Source organism: Amphiura filiformis, chromosome 1 (assembly GCF_039555335.1).
Source record: "Amphiura filiformis chromosome 1, Afil_fr2py, whole genome shotgun sequence".
Taxonomy (NCBI): domain Eukaryota; kingdom Metazoa; phylum Echinodermata; class Ophiuroidea; order Amphilepidida; family Amphiuridae; genus Amphiura; species Amphiura filiformis.
Window position 1 is genome coordinate 24,923,791 of NC_092628.1, and position 20,834 is coordinate 24,944,624.

The 20,834-nt window shown below is 36.1% G+C and overlaps 1 protein-coding gene across 1 annotated transcript; it reads left to right on the plus strand.

Moving 5' to 3' along the window:
• The first annotated feature begins 1,314 nt into the window (after positions 1–1,314).
• Positions 1,315–18,860, plus strand: LOC140136264 (selenocysteine lyase-like). Its single transcript, XM_072158023.1, has 12 exons — positions 1,315–1,955; positions 4,531–4,640; positions 4,962–5,062; positions 5,802–5,988; positions 7,120–7,247; positions 8,859–9,020; positions 10,398–10,504; positions 12,926–12,962; positions 14,892–14,975; positions 15,529–15,628; positions 16,354–16,429; positions 17,611–18,860. Exons 1-12 carry the CDS (start codon positions 1,471–1,473, stop codon positions 17,759–17,761), a joined length of 1,728 nt encoding a protein of 575 aa, XP_072014124.1. The 5' UTR covers positions 1,315–1,470; the 3' UTR covers positions 17,762–18,860.
• The last annotated feature ends 1,974 nt before the right edge of the window (positions 18,861–20,834 follow it).

Consider the following 20,834-nt stretch of genomic DNA (forward strand, 5'->3'; position numbering starts at 1 on the left):
AATAGGCACAAAATTGGACACGGGTGTAGTACCCCCTTAAGCGACGTCCGCCATCTTGGATTTTTTTCTTACGTCAATTGGATTTCTTATGAGGGCGCAACACTAAATCACTACGCATTTTATGTAAGAACAAAATTCGGCTAATATAGTCCATGTGAATATGAGATTGTAACGACCATATCTACCGACATGTTCACTTTAAATCACTCAATATCAGCTCATATGAATTCGACAAGTGTCATGAATGATAACATGCAGAAAAAATCGGACAGTTTATCTCAAAAGCAATTCTCTGTGGCGGATTAAGACAACTTCCGATTGTAAAATGTGAGTGGTGAGTTTAGTGTATTTTTAGGCATTATTTTTTAAACCGGGAATAGCGAAAAAAGTCAACGGTCATCGATATATGCCGACAAAGGTTTTGGAATCTACAGAAACAGCTTTAATTTGATACCAAATTTATTTTGCCAAATATTGCAGGGGTGCCAGGAATGGCACACGAAGTAGGCCGAAATCACACATTATCCTATGGGACGCTTATTTAGTGTTGCGCCCCCTTATGTACACATTATGTTTGCTCTGCTACATTCTAGTTTTCTGAACATAAAAATGTATACTTCGGACAGGTTTTCTAAAAGGACAAAATGACAAGACCACTCATGACTTGAGTCACCCAATGGTGCTAAATTTGGTGCCGCATTATGCAAGAAGTGGGTGTGGATGATCAATAAATGTTTTAATTGATATTTTTTAATATAATAAAGGAAAAGGTGCTATTTACATGTATGTTGTAAAAACGTACATAAACTTTGTATTAATTTTTAACTATAATTTTTCAAACCGAATAAATTTACACTAGTTCCTCAGTACAAATCATGACATGAAACTAATGAAAGTCATGATTAAAATTAAATTTAAAGGGCCCTTTTGTATGTACCGGTAGTTGACTTATTTTCCCGGCTTATTTTTCACCAGCTTAGTTTTATAATTATTACCATTTTATTTGCTGATTTACTTTAGCCTCGTCTACATTTATTTTTGTCAAGAATGCCCACAAATTATGAATGTTCAATCAACCCAACCCCCTCTTTTCTAAATATTTTATGAAATTATGGCTCTTTAGTTAGTATTATTGAATTTGTCATTCATTTTTTTAAAAGGAATTCTTAAAACTGTATGTTCTATTCACAATACTGTATGCGACTACGAATGCCAAAACAAAGGCAATATTTCTGACTCTTTTTTCAAACATATTTCATTTATCTGCAGGTGATTTCACATCTTTTCTGTGCCATAGTATTGGTTAGCTTCGTGGATTGCATATCTTCATCCCCGGTCTTCATCCTTCATCATATTTTTGCCTGCATTACGTAGCTGCTTTTGTCTAGTACTCTGCATACTATCGAATCCCTCCGCACTTCACCTGCTTCAAATCACTGTCCCAGTCTGCCTTCTTTCTATTGTACAAACATGGCTTTGTCTGGAGAATACTGTCAAAAGGCCGCTATGACTGACCAAAATTTTGCAATAAGGTTGCATGAACTTGACAAAAATGATATAACTAATGGCCTAGTAATTGAGCTTGACATGTGGTCAAGGACAAAGAATGGTAAAGATAAGAGGAAGTTTTTGATGAATACATTTATTACTAAGTATGTGCTGCCACCTAATGCAAATAAAACGATACCAAAAATGCTTGCAGATCTGCAAACCGAGAAAAAACGTGTCTATGCAACTGCTAAGAGAAAAAAACAAGACAACATTATAAAAGACTTCCTGAATGAAGAGTTTGTAGGATTTTCGTCGATAGGTGCTGGGCTCAAAAGGACCAGTAATGCTTATCCTCCTGACTCTCCAAGTCCTAAGCATCATCATTATGAAATAATTGAAGAAAACTTGACAATAGAAGAAAAACAGAGGACAATTAGAGGCAGAAATGAAAAGCTATCCTCATAGTAAGTTAATTTAAAGGAATATTTTTTTATCCTAGCCAGGGCGGATTTAGGGGTGGGGCGCAGCCGGCGCGTGCCCCCTCTATTTTTTTACTAGCAAAGGGCGCCGGCCGAACTTAAAAATACAAAAAATGAAAGAAAGTTAAAAAAATGAACAAATTTGGCAATGAACAGCACACAATGGGCCAAAACCGTTGAGTTTTCGAGGGGGTAACCCCCTTAACACCATTTTTTCATCGTCGACCAAAAGGCACCCCCTCTATCAAAAATTCCTGGATCCTACCCTGCTAGGATCCTCTTTTTATGACATTTTTCAGTCAATGTCCACAAAAAAAAGCTTATTCCCAAAATTTCAGTTGATTCCAATTTTGCATTTACAAGTTATGCATGATTATGTGTATTACCATGCTCTATAGACAATGTGTTGTTCAAATTTCACTATATTTTTTTGCGAAAAGAATTAATCTGCAAGAAATATTTTGTTCATAAACATTAGAGAGTTTGCGAAATGACAAATGAAGTTTGAAAATTCACTTCAAATGCAACAGCAACTTCAGAAATATTGATTGGATTTCTTGCTCAAATTTAATGCAAATGACTGATTGGTTACTGCACTATCAACAGTGTCATGTCACTAAACTCGGAACATGTGTATCAATGGGTGATCAACAGAAAGGCATACATGTGTAAGTGACTGCATCCCTTTCTCCCTTTGTTATATAGCTAAGTGGGTTGACACTGCAAGACAAAAGGCACTGGCTATTGGGCTCTTCGAATAAATAAACATGAATGAACTCGCTTACAAGGATTATGTCCGGACCCAGCGCTAATCTCCCTATTAATTTTAAACTAACCATACATTTTACGATATACATGTAGACCTCTGCTATATTATTTAACGCGAGGCGTAATGAAACACCAATTCTTTTTCCCCGCTTCTTTCCCTCCTCAATCTCCCTGTCGCCTCCTCTTCGCCTCCTGTTTCCCTCCCCTGCCCTTCTCCCTCCAGGCTCCCATACTTCTGGGGCTACTGATTCTGGTGAATGTATATAGAGAGCATACCCTCTAAAGGGTTCTTCCTCAGGCAGATGAAGGATGTGACCGAGGAATTTCAGGCAGCAATTTCTTACACATTTGATAAGGCCAAGTAAAAAAAGAAACAAGTTTCTCGTCCGGACTTTTTCAAAAAAGGAGGAGGCAGGGCTTTACTATTTACTATTTTTCAATTTTTTGCTATTTTTTCCAAGATGGCCGCCATGCCAAATATGGCTGTTCAATGTATATTTAATCACCGATATTGTGCTATTTGAGTATACTGATGCAATGTATGACAAAACAAATGATTTGTAACATTTTTAGTCCACTTGGCTAAGCATGTTTCAAAATTCAGAAACAGTGAAAATGTACATTAATTTGTTCAGCTTGACAAACGTTTTAATTACTTTATTTTGCGTCATTTCATCGAAATTGTTATTTTCATCGCTAACAAAATAAAAGAGGAACCTTTCACACAATTTTGGAAATTTAACATTTTTTCCTAAATACTAAAAATACCAAAAAAATACATTCGAGTGCAAAAGCTTTTTTCTTCTGTCATCATATACAAAATGCATGCATGGGCCTATTAATCAAATTTCTAACCTGCAAGAAAAAAGCTGTTGCACGTAAGAAAAAAATTCTTACCCAGAAGAAAAAAGCTTTTGCACTTGAATGTATTTTTTGGGTATTTTTAGAATTTTAGAATTTTTTTTTTAATTTCCAAAATTATGTGAAAGGTTTCTCCTTCCTATAATTAGCCATAAAAATTGCCATTTTGATGAGATGAGGCTAAATAAAGTAATTAAAACTTTATTTATATATTCATGCATTTACTAAGTTTAAAAGCTAAATATAGGTCCGATTTTGGGGTGAAATCTATTTTACCCCTAATTCCCTTTTGGGGGTTGGGGCAAGGGTGTTTGGCTAGTTGGGCTTGGTTGGGTTTGTATACATGTAGTAAGGTTTGGGGGTGGGTTAGAGTTGGGGAAGGGTAGGAAAAACAGTTAAAAACTTTTTAAACAAATTATTTTTAAAAAATTTAAAAAAAACAAACAAAAAACATTGATTTTTTTATTTTTTATTTTTTTTATTTTTTTATTTTTTGAATAGTAAATAGTACAAAAAAGGAGGCGGCGGCCAAAAAGGAGGCGGGCGGGGACGAGAAACTTGTATTTTATTTTACTTGGCCTAAGAGGCTTTTCTGATGGACCGGTGACTTTGGGTATATGGCTAACATCCGATCCAGGCTTTTGGAAAAAAGGAAGGATGAGGCGCACATTTGTTTCTCTCTTTCTCTCTTTTTTTTACAATGCAAAATCGCTTATGATATTGTTATCAGTTGCGTACAGGATTTGACAGGATTGAGAATATATTGTTTGGATGTTATACTGTAATTCTTTAGTATTTACTCATAGTATAGATATAGTGCTACTGAGCACTGCAATTCGTGATTCAAAATTGAGAATTGAATGTATACATATGCATTGAAAAGGTTAAAATAAAGGTTGAACAATGATTATTTTACTTTGTTACTTTACAGCATCTACTTGGATTATAATGCTACTACGCCATTAGAAGGGGAGGTACTTCAAGCCATTCATGATGCCCTGGATTCAGCATGGGGAAATCCAAGCAGCTCATATCAAGAAGGTAAAACATTACATTAACAAAAGATATAAATAAGATGTAGTTGGTGAAGTAAATAAAGATATGTATAAAAATGTAATATTACTTCAAGCCTGGTGCCAAAATCCACAATTTTAACAAATCATCAGCACATTCAACCACATTGGTTTTTAGTAATTCTATATCCCCAGATCTTTGAGACCCAGAGTTTGAGACCTATATGCAGATTCAGTATTGGACCTTGGCACTTTGAGTATTTTGAGATATCCAAGATGGCTACCAAAAGGAATGCTATTCTCTATTTGAATTTATCTTCTTTTTACTGCCATATACTTTCCTTCCTAGGTTGTAAAGCTAAGGCAATCATTAATGCTGCAAGGAGCGAGATCGCATGTATGGTTGGTGGCACTAGTGAAGATATTATATTTACATCTGGTGGGACAGAGGTAAGCACAAATCAATTCAAATCCAATGAGACATTCACATTGAGTGACAAATGGTCAATATTCTTCAAGAAATATGTGATTTGGTCAAGCAAAATCAGTCGGAACTCAGAAATATTAAATTTTCAGTTTCTTACAGGATAATAAAAAGCATTTACAAAACTGCATTTTGCAGAAAATCCCAAAATATGAGCAATTAAAGAGTTTCCAAAACAAAAGGTAACAAAGGGAAATATTACCTTTGTTTGGCTATATCTCCAAATCAATATTTCTGAGTTCCGACTGATTTTGCTTGATTGCATCACATGTGACCATAGACTAATACAGACTATTTTCCAACAGTAATAGTCCCTGTGCATTGTATGCTGTGAATTCTCGCATATTCATGCGGGCCAATCATTTGATCGTGCATGTCTAACAATGACGCCAGTGTTGCGTGCCTTCGTGTATACGCGATAGAGTGTTGCATGTCTTCGCATTTATGCGAAAGTTCGTAAAAATATGCAGTATGTGCATAGCAGTTTCTGGACTATGCCGCTCTCTCACACTTTTCTGTTCAAATTCTTGCATTGCATAGTCCAGTATATACAGTTTTCAGTAACATTGCAATTGTGTTGTACATACTAAAAGTGTGTCTCATCAATTCATATTAATTGTTACTTAGAATTTAGGAGGATGCTACACTTTGTATGGAAACACCTGTCATAAGATATGTTGTCCTTATTTTCCCATTGTTTTCAAGGCTAATAACTGGGTGATTCACACAGCAATTCAGCATTTCCATGAGAGCTTTTCACACAATGTGAGTGAGAATGATAATGTTAACAGGCCAAATGAGCAGAAGATTAGACCGCACATCATCACATCAAATATAGAGCATGACTCGGTCAAATTACCTCTGGAAAATCTGGCTAAAGCTGGGAAAATTGGTGAGTTGCTACATAAGGGTGCACAACTTATAAGTTCCCCCTAAATACTTTTTTTAAATAAATCGAAAAATATTTGATGAAATGCAAACTTGTAAAAAGACTTTTTTACACCTATGGAACAAATTATAGCGTCACACATCATTGCGTTCAGTCACAATGGTTCATTATGTAAAAGAGAGACCGTTTTAAACTGTATTAAAAGTTGCATCTGAGTCCATAGGAGTCAACTCTCAAACAATACAGCAGGCCACTATTCATGTGTTTGTTAGAGAAAACCTGACTGCTATGGGCTCAGGTGCAACTTTTAAAACGGCCTCTTTTCTTACATAATCATACCTGCCAACTGTCCCTATTTGATAGGGACTGACCCTATTTTTACTTAAACAAAAAGTATAAAAGAGAGTGATTTTACCATTTGTCCCTAATTTTGCAAAAATATGACTGTAGAAATGTATTGGAAATTCAGGAATGTCCCTATTTTTTTGAATTTTCTCCCATTTGTCCCTATTTGTGAGGTTTTAGGGTTGGCAGGTATGCATAATTAACCATTGTGACTGAACGCAATGATGTGTGACGCTATAAATTAATCCACAGGGGTAAAACAAATAGGGCTATACATATCTTTTTACATTTTTACATTTCGTAAAATATTTTTCGACTTATTTTAAAAAGTATTAGGGGGAACTTATAAGTTGTGGACCCTGTATTCACAAACACACCCCTACATACTTGTAAACACCTGCAGAAGTTACACATCCTACCGTGGATCCTGCGGACAGAAATTAACCACCCAACCAAGTGCACCCACCGGCCAGACATGTTACATCCCGAAGGGGGTCCCCAACGTTAACTAATGTGGATATACCGTAACCACTTGGGTACAAATGTATAAGCCACCCCCCAGATGTCAGACTTCAAAAATGGGGGTGAGATTATAAGCGGGGAAGGGCTAGTGCTTGAATTTTAAAATAAGAACAATCACCCCCATTTGTATATGCCCAATGTACCAGTAATTATCTCAAATACTCTTTGTAACTGGACCAATGATTTACTTGTGTTTAATTTATACACCATATTATGTAATCAGTTGTAAGTATTCATGTGTTACACTGAATACTTTTATCATTTCAGATTTGACCTGTGTGCCTGTGTCAAAGTTGACAGGTCATGTTGAGGTCGATGACATATTGTCTGCTATAAGACCCACAACATGTTTGGTGACCATCATGCATGCAAATAACGAAACTGGTATTATACAGGTGAGTTTATGTGGTCTACTGTGTGGATCTGCCAAAATTTGTTTAATCTAGAAAATCTAGAAATTGGTCAGACCCCAGGGCTCGAATTTCAGGGAGGCCACCTTTTATCACTTTTGGCCTTGGTGCCCCAGATCATTTGTCAACTTCAAGGCATTCTTCAGGGCCTCAGATTCGATGAGAATCACAGAATCGACTCTCGTAATGATACTCGTAAAATTTATTGCGATAATCAACTTTTTTCATTGAATCATGCAGTAAGTAAAGTAACTCAGATGTTTTCGAAACTGAGGCCCTGTTCCTTATCATTTGTTGGCCTTGGTGCCCTTCTTTGTCTTTGCCCAGGGGCCTTGTAAATGAGTGCCCCAAAAAATTAAAATTTGAGGCCTTTTGTCAGATCATAAATGGTGCAATACATCTGCTTGGATATAGCATGATTCATTTGATCCTAGCTAAAATGGTTCATTGTGGTATGTATAGGATGTGGCTTCTTGGCTGCAAGTCCCTTAATGTTTCTAAATGGTTAAGGTGGTACTACACCCCCTGATAAATTTTGTGACTAATTTTTGCATTTTTCTCAAAAAATAACTACACACTGGTAACAAAAGTTATGTATATTATAGGGGCATGGAATCCAATTACTTCACTGACATTTCAGTGATTCAAGACAAATGGTTCATTATATATGTTAAGAAATGAGGTACATTCTAGCGGTACTGCTTTTCTTATCATAAGTAACATACCGCTTGTCTTGAGTCACTGAAATTCCAGTGTAGTAACTGGATTCCTTGTTCCTATAATATACACTTTTGTTACCAGTGTGTTATTATTTTTTGAGAAAAATGCAAAAATAGTCACAAGTTTGTCAAGGGTTGTAGTAACACCTTAATGTGACCGCCCACCACAAATGGGCTGTAATGTTGTTTTTTGGGGTGTTTTTTTGAGATAATGAAGGGGCAAATTCTTCTCAAAATAGGCTTTACAATGATGTATTACATATCCCTATTGGTTAATTGAAAGGAGTACAAAATAAATGTGTTGGGAAATTCTTTGTTTTCTATTGTTTTTTAAGATGTTCAATGGACCATATCTCAGAACTTGCTCTGCCAACATCATTTTACTGCCCCTTTGTGGTGATGGTCACTTATATATGGTGTGTCTTTGGTCACAGTGGTCAATGAATTCCTGCAATGTGTGTTGAGACTTCTGGGTTTATGCCTTATGCTGCCACTTGCCGCTGAGCGCCCTGGCGCTTCAGCATCAAGCGGCATGACTCTGAAAGTCACTTTTACCGCTAAGCACCACTCCAAAATCGTATTTTGTTCTCATACGTCAGATCGGCACCACTCCGAGTTGACTTGAATTCAACTCCCAGCGGTGCTGCCGCTTGGTCAAAGCGGTGGAGTGATCAATATATCGGCTTGCCGCTGGTCACCGCTAGCGTTTCTGGTACGACTGTGCAGTGAAGTAAAATCATCTTCAGAGCGGCAAACGGCAGGAAAGAATGAAACCAGCATTATGCCTGGTAATTGAGCCAACTTGACTGCTGTGTTTTTTCTATAAAAAAAAGGAACAGAATTCAATTCAACAACCTGTTTTCATTGATCTCCAAAGCCAATTTCAGATATCATGAAGCAAGTAAAAACACTCAAGAGGAATGCCAAACATGGGGTGTGTAGAACACTGCTACACACTGATGCAGCACAGACTATTGGCAAGATACCAATCAATGCACAAGACTTGGATGTAGACTATCTTACTATAGTAGGTCATAAGGTAAGTCACATTATATTGTTGGACTTCAATCTATGCATGCGCTAAGTTTGGTGATAACATGCATTATGCTTGACAGTCGTCTTATGTAGATAACACTCATTGATGAAGTTATCTTAGGTAGATAGCACAAATTGATGAAGTCATCTTAGGTAAATAGCACCCACTGATGAAGTTGTTTTATGTAGATAGCACCATTGATGAAGTCATCATAAGTGAATAGCACCTATTAATGAAGTCATCTTAGGCAGATATCACTCACTGATGAAGTTATCTTAGGTAGATAGCACACATTCATGAAGTCATCTTAGCATGTGTTGATGAAGTCATCAAACGTTGTTACCAGAGCCCTTAATGAAGTCATCTTAGGTAGATATCACTCATTGATGAAATTATCTTAGGTAGATAGCACTCATTAATGAAGACATCTAAGGTAGATAGCACTCATTGATGAAGTCATAAGTGAATAGCACCTATTAATGAAGTCATCTAAGGTAGATATCACCCATTCATGAAGTCATCTTAGGTTGATAGCACATGTTGATGAAGTCATCTTGGGTAAATAGCACCCGTTGATGAAATCATCTGATGTAGATAGTACCATTGATGAAATCTTGGGTAGATATCACCTATTCATGAAGTCATCTTAGGTAGATAGCATGTATTGATGAAGTCATCTTCGGTAGATAGCATTCATTTTATGAAGTTAGGTAGATAGCACTCACTGATTAGTTATCTTAGGTAGATAGCACTCATTGATGAAGTTGTCTTATGTAGATAGCACTCATTGATGAAGTTATCTTAGGTAGATAGCACATATTGATGAAGTCATTTTAGGTAGATAGCACTCATTGATGAAGTCATCTTTGGTAGATAACATTCATTGATGAAGTCATCTTATGTAGATAGCACTCATTGCTGATGTAATCTTATGTAGATAGCACCCATTGATGAAGTCATCTTATGTAGATATCACTGAGGTAGATATTACTAATTGATGAAGCCATCTTAGGTGGATAGCAACCATTCATGAAGTCACATTTATAGGTAGATAGTACTCATTGATGAAGTCATCTTGGGTATATAGCACCCGTTGATGAAGTCAATCATTGGTTATTTTTTGCACAAATTGATGAATATTTATTTTCTTTGATGAATAGCTATTACTTGTCCATCTCAGTTTCAAAACAGTTTTGTCAACTTATCAACATTAAGCTTAATCCAATACTCACTTATACACTAGGGTGGAAGGTAGTAATAGAGGACCTTCGTGTGCAACACAATGACCTGTATTGCACATGTATTTCTTGCACTTGCATTTGGATGCAAGCTAAACCAAGTGAAAAATCAACATTTTAACATTGTGTGTTTTTTTTCTAGTTCTATGCACCCAGGATAGGGGCGCTGTATGTGAGAGGACCAGGAAAGACAACACCGGTTTACCCAATGTTTTATGGTGGTGGTCAAGAGAGAAATTTCAGACCAGGGTATGTATTTTTAATGAGGTATTGCTAGTATAAATCCTACTAGTAATTTTATGTCTTTTATGCTATCCCTAATTCAGATATAAAGCTAGTCAGTGGCAGCGCCACGGGGAGGGCATGGGGGGGGGCAAATGCCCCCAGTCAGAACTCTTGCCCCTTGTTGCTCCCCAAGAAAAAACACAAAATTATGAAAAGTTCCACTTTTTATGGTAATTTTATGCACAATTTGTTGATTTTGCTCCCCCTGAAATTCACTTTGCCCCCTAATGCCCCCAAAAGATTCCTGGCGCCGCCACTGAAGCTAGTTACCCCAAATAGGAACATCTGTGAGATGTTTTCTTTCAGACAAATTGTGTGAATCAGGTGAACAGCTTATCAAGATAAATACCATTTTTTTAGAATCAATTTTGTAAAATTTAAATTTAATGTTGCATTTGAGTTGGGGTGTGTATGTGACTCCATTCCCTCCGGGAAAATGGCTTTATTTAAAGATTCAATGAAGATTATGAAATGAGATTTTCCTGATGTGGACACACATTTTTCTTCATTTGATTTTCATTAACTAATACAGATAGAATAAAGCAAAGTGATAGCTTAATTGGGTAAAGCGATATTGAAGTGTTAAGGAATGCTTAATTAAAGAAGTACTGTGTGTGTTTCCAGCTACAGTACTTTATCTCAAGGCAACCATAAACATGTACGCTTAATTTGATCTTTGTTAAGTTACACTAGGTGTGATGAACAGGACTTCTTTGATCTTCATTATGTGAGCATGTCAGGATGATTTCGAAATTGATTCCCTCCATTCAGTATGCATTATAACACGTTTATACCTTTTACATTATCATAGTGGGATATCACATTGGTGGAGCAAAATAGCTGTATCAAATATTTTAAAATAGAAAGCCCCCTCACTCTGACTCTGTAGATGACTAGTTACAAATATACTGCCCTACCACATCAAGAGGGCGCAACTGAGATTTTGGCCAAAATTGAGATTTCACCTTATAGTCCATTTGGCTTTTGTATTGATTTGATTTGAATTGATTTATTGATAATGCAGGCAAGCAAAACATGCAAAAGCAGAAAAAAGCAAAAACAACAACACTGTAGTGCATGCTGTGATGCAAAATGACTGCACTCTACAAGATACACCATCTCTGATCGCACATGTATTACATGTTGTCGCTACCATTTCGAGGTTGCCAGATGGACTATAGATGGCGCTGTGGTAAAATTACTTTTTAAATAGTTCTCTTAACAAAATGGTGACTTACTTTTGCATTTTGATGGATTTGTGTTGGTGGTGCATTAGTAGCCTAGCACAGTGTTTTTATTCAAAATATGAAGAGCTTTGTTGCAAAAACCCTTACATCCACTTTTGACTTTTTGAGAAAAACAGCTTTTTTTAATTGTGCAAGTATTACTTGTTCGATTTGATTCATTTTGGTTTTGGATAAAGTGTTGATGAATAGAAACTAAAAGAATAGGTTTGGTACAATTTTCAAGCCTTCCTATTTATTTGATTATTTCTTTTATATCACACCTTTTGTGGATGTAAGGGGTTTTGCAACAAAATAAATTTACCCCTATTCTAGAAACCACCTTTGCAATCAAATTTGAGCCCATTTGTTTGCACTACTTTATGTAACTCGAGTAATGCTTTCAAAATTAAAAAGAAAAATTGCAATATCTCATTTACTTTTTTAATGAATTTTTAATTAAATTCGGAAAATGGCATTTTTGAGTATTTCGAAGCTACACCTTTTGTAATTAAAATGATTTTTTCAAACATAGTGACCCAAAAACAGTTCCTTTTGGTTTTAATAGGTAAAGAACATTCCAGGCTAGTATTATATATCAAAAATTAAAACAAAACAATTCTATTATTCATTTTAAGTTCAAATTTCCGGAAATTCCCTCAGATTTCCCAAATGGGAAATATACGATATCTCCAGAAGGGAAGGTGGTATGAAGGTCAAACAACCATCAAAATGTGTATTTTTACCCACACTATAATGTTAATCCAATAACTCAATTTCAGCCAAAAGTGGATGCAAGGGCTTTTGCAACAGAGCTCTTCATATACAGCAATGGGCTGTTCTAGTTGAAATGCATACATTACTATGGGAGACATATCCATAATCTTCCACACAGGTAGTGTGAATTTCAAATGGTGTTACCTGAATGGGTGATTCCATTTAAAATCTACACCCCATGTGTGGCAGATTAAAGTCATGTATTCCACATGGATTTCAACTGAAATAGCCCAATATGTTAGTTATGCCCTTTTGTCGTAGTGGGGCAATATATGATCATAAGCGATGATATTTTATAACCATTTATCTTTTGTGTGTATTTCTTTTCTCCTACTTCCCCTGTGCATTTTCTCCCATTCTCCCTTTTCCTTATGTTGAATGACAGGACAGAGAATACAGGCATGATAGCAGGACTTGGGAAGGTAAAAATTTTATTATTATAGGGCCCTTCCAGTTGAAATCCAAATACCTCCTATGGAAGACATAACTTTAATGTCCCACAAAGTGGGTGTAGATTGTAAATGGATTCACCCATTCAGATAATCCATGCTCCCTGTGTGAGTGATTAGCGATGTCGGTAATGTCTTCCATATGGGTGTATGGATTTTGACTGGAACAAGTATTATTATCAAGAGCTTAGAATCATGCACAGAACTGGCTATGGTTATTTAAACTCTTTCTGACAAATCAGAATTCCTAGCAAAAACATTGATTCTTATATTATTCTTGGCATAAATATAGGACATACATATCAGGCAGAATGGTAAATAAATCTTAATTCTGTTGAGCCAATAAAAACGTATTTACCATTTGATCGTCCATACCTGCTTCATTTTATACTGGAATTCTGAATTGTCTTTTCTTTTATTTCAGGCATAATTTTGTTGTAAAAATGTTTCAGATTGGCAATAGATAGGTTCTGGCCAATAAGCATTTATAATTGAAGACTGAATTAAAAAGACTAGTTTGCGTATGACGTTCTGTCAACCAGACCAAAAAATAACGTACTGCGCAAGTCATCAACCAATCATGTTGCACCTTTGCCCTGGCATCAGACGCAACTAGTTTTTTTAATTCGGTCTTCAATTATAGCAGGGTTTTTTTGTCAATCAACCCCTTATAACCATCAAGTAAAATGATTTTACAAGAGCCTCCTCCTCTTCAAGTTACACAACTGATATTGATTTAACGTTCGATTTTGGATTGTAAATAAAAACCGAAAAAATAAGAACAAGACTCTTCTCCTCTTTTTGAAAAAATCCAGGCGATCAACTGGTATTTGTTTAACCGGGCGGTAACACTAACAGGGACATACTCAGTTTTCTGGCTTAAGGGTATACGAGGTATTGTTGGTCGAAGCAGCCAAATAAAATCGATTTTCATTTTCTGAATCAATATATTATTGAAAAATAACACATTGGTGTTTTGCAAAAGTCCATTCTACAAATCATATACTTTGAAAACTTGCTTAATTTATTGTATGTTGGCAATGAGTTATGTACGTTTTACAAAAGTGTTGTTGTCTCAGCCCTCTTTACAACATAACTCAAGAACCACAGCACCTATAAAAGTATATATGTGATATTTGAATTCTTCTACACGCTTTCGCTACTGAATTGAGCAATGCAATTTTTGCTAAAGCTCACTACCATTCATAAGATGCTGCGAACTACTTTTTTTTGGCTGCTTCGACCAACAATACATCATATACCCTTAAAGCCCTCAAATTGAGACTCAGAATGAGGAAATTGTCAAGAACGGACACAAATTAAGTAATTATATAAACTACTGCCCCAAACTCATTTATTATTGGCATTTTTCCAAAATAACAGTAAGATTGTAAATCAAGCACTGAATTTCTGTGACACTGAAAGGACGGAAAAGTAAGCATGCAAATCAGGACTGTCATTGCCTGATCCTTGATTTTTTTTTTAATATTACTAGTGTATACAGTGGTGTAGCCAGGATTTTGGTGGTGGGGGGGGGGGCAAAGCCAAATTTTTGTCCCCATTTAGGGGTCAAGGCCAGATTTTTGTCTCCATTTAGGGGGAAAGTCAGAGTTTCGTCCCCATTTGTCAATTTATTTGTCTCATATTTTGTCATTTTAAGGATGTTTTGCTCTTTGCCATCCCCATTTTGTCCCTGAAAATTTTCTGGGGGACTCTGCCCCCCCACCACATGCACCCTCTGGCTATGCCATTGAGTGTATAACATGTTTGATATGCATGTTATAAGCAAGGAATATTTTTGATGCCATAGATAAATAATTCAAAATAATTGATATACAAAACTATTATATATAATAATTATATATTGATTGAATTTATTATTTTGATTTGTTTCATTTATAGGCAGCAGAACTGGTAAACAGTAATATTGAGACATATCAGAGACATATGGAGGATGTGAGAGACTACTTGGAACAGCAGCTCAAGGTAGGGTAAATGTGGTGGCTCTGAAAAGAGCTGCTTGTTTTGACACTGCGGAAGACACATGTGTACTTCTTCTTGGTTGCTATCTTCTTTGGCTTTGTGGCACCCAGCAAAATGAGTTTCTTGTTGAACAAAATTGCATTTTTTAATTTTTTTACATTTTATAATTCTTATTTAATGTGTCTCAATTTTACAATTACTGGTGCCATTTGGCCTGGTTGAATCAGATTGCATCACATATGTGACCATCCACCAGGAAGTGGTAGTAAAGTCGGCTCTAGATCATTTTCTGTTTATTGCAGATTTTGAAAGAATGCACTTTCAGCTTTAAAATGACACCTCAACCAGCTTCATCGGACATGTGGAGTGAAGTTATGGTTCATCAAAGGTCAAATTTCTCATATATTTTACATAGAGATCCATATACTGTTTTTGAGTGTATCTTAAAATGGAAAATGTCGACTTTACGACCAGTTTGGGGTGGATGGGCACATATATCATTATTTGTTACATATTACATAGCTCACATAATTTCATGTCTTAATTTTGTTCCCAGGAGGCTTTTGGCAATAGGATACACCTCAATAGCAGATTCCCAGACAGTGAAAGACTGCCAAATACGTGCAATGTATCAATAAGTGGAGAGGGACTGTATGGTATGTATATATAATACTAGTGATTTATGATTATCTTTTCTTTTTACTTGGTGACCTCTTTTAGGTAATTTAACCAAGTTCAAGTAATCTTTGCCATCATTTACTCCAGAATTGTAACATAAATTTGCACTGAAACATTGATTTTAGTCCAGTTTGTTGACTGCACACAACACGGTTGTTTGATGTATATAGAATTGGCTTCATTATAAAGTAAATGCAAACTATAGGTGGCGCTATTTATCCTAAATCATATTTCTTAATTTGCAAGGGGTAAGTGATCATTACTGCCATTAAAATAGATAGAACGTGTGAAATAAGCAACAAAGAAATTTTATAAACATATTTCATCAAAAATAAATGGAATTATTTGTATTAAAAGCTTGAAAGAGTAATTTCCAGTAACTAAATAGCGCCACCAATTTTGTCATGAATAGATACATTTTATATCCGAAAAAGCTTTAAGAAATGCTGTAAACGTGAATAATTTTGTAAAAGAGGTGAAATTAAAGTTGAAAATGACTCAAAAGCATCTGTATACATTAGCATAATATCGCTTTTAGCTGATTAAGCCTAAAATTGGGTTATACATGTTTTGTTTACAAAACTAATAAATGATCACATCAAACAACTGTGATAACACATGCACGTGCATTGATTTGCCAAAACATTCCTTCAACAGGAAATAATTTCATCATTTTATTTTATTTTTCCCCCACATCAAATAGGTTACAAAATTCTTGGCAGAGTTAAGCATCTCCATGCCAGCGTTGGAGCAGCATGTCATTCAGGCACTGGAAACAAGTAAGTGTCAAGTTGATCCAGCAGGAGGCATTCATTCATCCCAAATAATCATATGTTCTTACAGTTTTAGATTAAAAGCATGCTCTAATTCAGGCCCACAGGATTTTTTTTGGGGGGGGGTATTGATTTTGAAAAAGTGGACTTTTTCCAGGGTGGACAATTTTGTGAAAAGTGGATTTCTTTCCAAAATTTAGACCTTTTTTGACCGAAAACCCGTAAAAAACCTGATTTTTTTTTTTGCTGGCTAGTGGCTACGCTCACAAATTCTGAAATTCTGGGACTTTTTGTACACTTTTGCAAATTTGGGGGGCTGCAGCCACACACCCCTGCATACTGACCTGCTCTACACATGTGTAATTCTTCAAAGCCGTTTTTTTTTTTGGTTTTCCTTCCAAGTCAAAGTATATTGGGGATTTTGGAATATTATAGGTACTATCAGTGATTTGTTAAATCAGAAAGTAAAAATGTCATAAAAATCTGATTTATGGAAACTGAAAATGGATGTGTTACAACCAAAAAACAGCATAATAAAGGGTAAAATGACACATTTTGGCTAATGTTTGTGGAGTTTGTCCGTTACAGGCACTTGTAGACATGCAATTGAATTCGAGAATAAATGATAGGAATTTTTGTTTGTACTACATCCTCTATCGGATACATGAGTTTGTGGACTTAACATGGTTTATAGTCTCAGATTGATCACGCTGAAATTCTAAGCTCAATATATTTTTTTATTTTTTAGTCCAAATATTTCTCATGATATTGATATACATATGAATTGATATACATATGAATTGTAATATCACAATTTACTAATATATAAAAAAAAGAAGTTTTTTTCTGAGAACAACAACAGTATACGTTCTGTGCATTGAGAATGTTTATAGTCCCTTCTCTCAAAGCAGGCACATCTCATTTCATGACGTCTAGGTCAAATCTGTCTCGTTCAAAGGAACTCATCGCTTAAGTTGGTTTTTGCGGAATATCAATTTTAAATGTCTTATTTTCTCAAAAAAGGAGTCATTTTCATTGTCCTCATAATATTAGCTTGCCAATGATATGATGTTGTCCGAGCAATATATGACCCTTAAAATACATGTAAGTTAAGTGCAATAGTTGTATGTATCATCATCATGTCACCTACTTACAGCCACTCTTTATTTCCCAATCTCTCTTCCTAGACCATCCCACATCTTGCTAGCATCAGGAATACCAGAGGAGATAGCAGCCAATGCCCTGAGACTAAGTGTAGGGAGGCACACAACCAAGGAAGATATAGATGTAGTTATAGAAGATATTAAACAAGCTGTTAAATCCTTGGATTCTGTGTAGAGCCAATGCCCTGAGACTAAGTGTAGGGAGGCACACAACCAAGGAAGATATAGATGTAGTTATAGATGATATCAAACAAGCTGTTAAATCCTTGGATTCTATGTAGAGCCAATGCCCTGAGACTAAGTGTAGGGAGGCACACAACCAAGGAAGATATAGATGTAGTTATAGAAGATATTAAACAAGCTGTTAAATCCTTGGATTCTGTGTAGAGCCAATGCCCTGAGACTAAGTGTAGGGAGGCACACAACCAAAGAAGATATAGATGTGGTTATAGAAGATATTAAACAAGCTGTTAAATCCTTGGATTCTATGTAGAGCCAATGCCCTGAGACTAAGTGTAGGTAGGCACACAACCAAAGAAGATATAGATGTGGTTATAGAAGATATTAAACAAGCTGTTAAATCCTTGGATTCTGTGTAGAGCCAATGCCCTGAGACTAAGTGTAGGGAGGCACACAACCAAAGAAGATATAGATGTGGTTATAGAAGATATTAAACAAGCTGTTAAATCCTTGGATTCTGTGTAGAGCCAATGCCCTGAGACTAAGTGTAGGGAGGCACACAACCAAAGAAGATATAGATGTAGTTATAGAAGATATCAAACAAGCTGTTAAATCCTTGGATTCTCTGTAGACTGTACAATGTTGTATTGAATACTATATTTTTATATTTTAAGGTTTTAATTGCATAATGAATGCTAAGCACTTGGAATTGATCTTCTTGTATTCAGTGGTAGTGCTGGGGTGGGGGAGGGGCTCTCCCCTCCAATATTTTTCTTGTCCCCCACTTTTGAGGTAAAAACCCAAGATCACACAAATTTCTACTTTTTGAGGCAATTTTGTGCAAAATTTGTTGACTTTGCCCCCCTTGAAATTCACTTTGCGGTAATGCCCCCCCCAAAAAAATCCTGGTGCCGCCACTGCTTGTATTCAAGTATTGATTTACTCTTTGGCACAGGACTTGCCATAGGTATAGTCTTGATTGTCATTCCATCAACATTATACTCCTCATCACCAAGGTTGGCACAATTTAAATCACCATTTAAATCATGAATTTATATTGGAATTTTTTTAATTATTGATTTAAATTAACTTTTGCAATTTTTACCATTTTTACCATTTTTGATCAATTTAAGTTAATTTCATTTTTAAATTGACTGTTTTACTTCATTTCTAATGCTTCTACAACTTTTGGATATAATTAAAATACCTCTATGATGTCATTTTATCTATTGCTAAAATTGATCTTCAGGGTGCAGAATTCAACAGGGTTTTTTTCCATGATGTAAAAACGTTTTTATTTTTTTGTATATACCTGATGGGATTGCACATATGTCTAGCATTCCATTGGTTTCTTTTGACTTTATCATGGGGGTATAGCAGCTCTTGGAATCAAAAGAAATTGATTGAAAAAAAAAATCTGATTTAAATCAAATAAATCAATTATTTTTATATACCGTATTTAGTCAAATAGTCACCCCCCCCTCAAATAAACGCCCCCACCACTTTTTTTTTTTCAACCAAGATGTTTCAAAAATGCCGATATTTCCATGCTATCTTGTGTAGTAAGCTTACCAAGTTGCTTAGATGGTCGCGAGTAGCGTCAATAATTGGCGAAAATCTGGATCAGAAACCCGGAAGTGAACCAAAAGTCAGTGTCAAAAGTTCATAGTTCGTAATTTTAGCGTGACTTTTAAGCTCCCTGCTCATCACCTTGAGATTGATAGTGACATCAAAATGCATCCCTGTATGTGAGAGAGCATTTTGAATGTGTTGTCTTTACAAGTGAGCACATTGGGCTATTCCATTTAAAATCCACACTTCCCCTGTGGAAAATTTTTGGAAATATCTTCCAGAGGGGGAGTATGATTTTCAAATGGAATAAACTCAATAGCAGCATTTGAAACTCACCCTCCCTCAGTGGAAGATTCAGGTTGAATCTTTCTCATAGGTGTGGGATGCTTTTTATAGAGTGCAGCTCATTTGCTATTTTCAGCCAAACACTCTCAGATGCTTTGATCCAAAGGCCTGCATTGACAATCAGATGTGACTACCTTCAGTTGGTGAATGACCTGATAGTGTCCTCTTATTCATCTACTGCATTGTTGGTTTCACATATTTCAGGGCTCAATTGAGTGCATTCAGGCTTTAATTGGCTGCAGAATACTTTGATTTATTGATTTATTACATCATCCAACCCTGGTCTGAATCAGGCAACTATTCATGTTGAATTCTTAAATGCTATCAGGAAAGTGCACTTCCATGGCACTACAAGGGAAGCTGAATGGATGTCTACATTGGATGCACTCAGGCTACATTGGCAGATGTCATAATGGGTAGCACAGGCATGGGCACAGGCTACTAAGTCAGTGATCAGTGTCCCAGACTTCACATCTCTGTGAGCGTGTTTATAGTGAATATACCGCATATTGAGTATACCGTATACGATAATCCTTGTATATGTACGGATACCCTTGCTGTTTATAGTGAGACACAGTTACCGCACAAATTATATACCAACTAACATTATCAGACATTTGCAATGACCCGAGGTCACACGGGAATGTGTAAATATTGTGGCGCGAGCTATAAACAGCCCATTCAACAATATGATCATGGCGGTGAACATGTAGCTTCTGTATTGATAACTCTTGGGGGTGAGAATCGCTCCGAATGTCCTGCGCGCATCCTACGCATCATGAAGAAGCTCCTACTTCCGGTAATACCGCACACAATTTATACTGGTGTGTTTATAGTGCAAATATCTCGTGACAATATCCTTCGGTTGAGAAGGATATCGATGTACCGTACATACATATACTGCTAGTGTTTATAGTGGGATAATTTCTGACCGGATAGAAATTATACCGCAATGTACCGCACATCTGCTCCCACTATAAACACGCTCATTGTTGAACACAAGAAGATGGAGTGGTGAAAGTTGCATGAGATTCCCTTGACAATATGTGACCCGGCAGCACAAATGAGCCGTAAATTCCCTAAATTGTATTCTGAGTTACGGTGTAAAATGTGTACGAAGGTCATATTCATCGGTAACTTAAGCTGGCCCT

Coding starts and splice junctions, on each gene's coding strand:
- LOC140136264 (XM_072158023.1), top strand. CDS start 1,471: ATGGCTTTGTCTGGAGAATACTGTCAAAAGGCCGCTATGACTGACCAA. Junction 9,021..10,397: donor TTACTATAGTAGGTCATAAG/GTAAGTCACATT, acceptor TTTTTTTTCTAG/TTCTATGCACCCAGGATAGG. Junction 14,976..15,528: donor ACTTGGAACAGCAGCTCAAG/GTAGGGTAAATG, acceptor TTTTGTTCCCAG/GAGGCTTTTGGCAATAGGAT.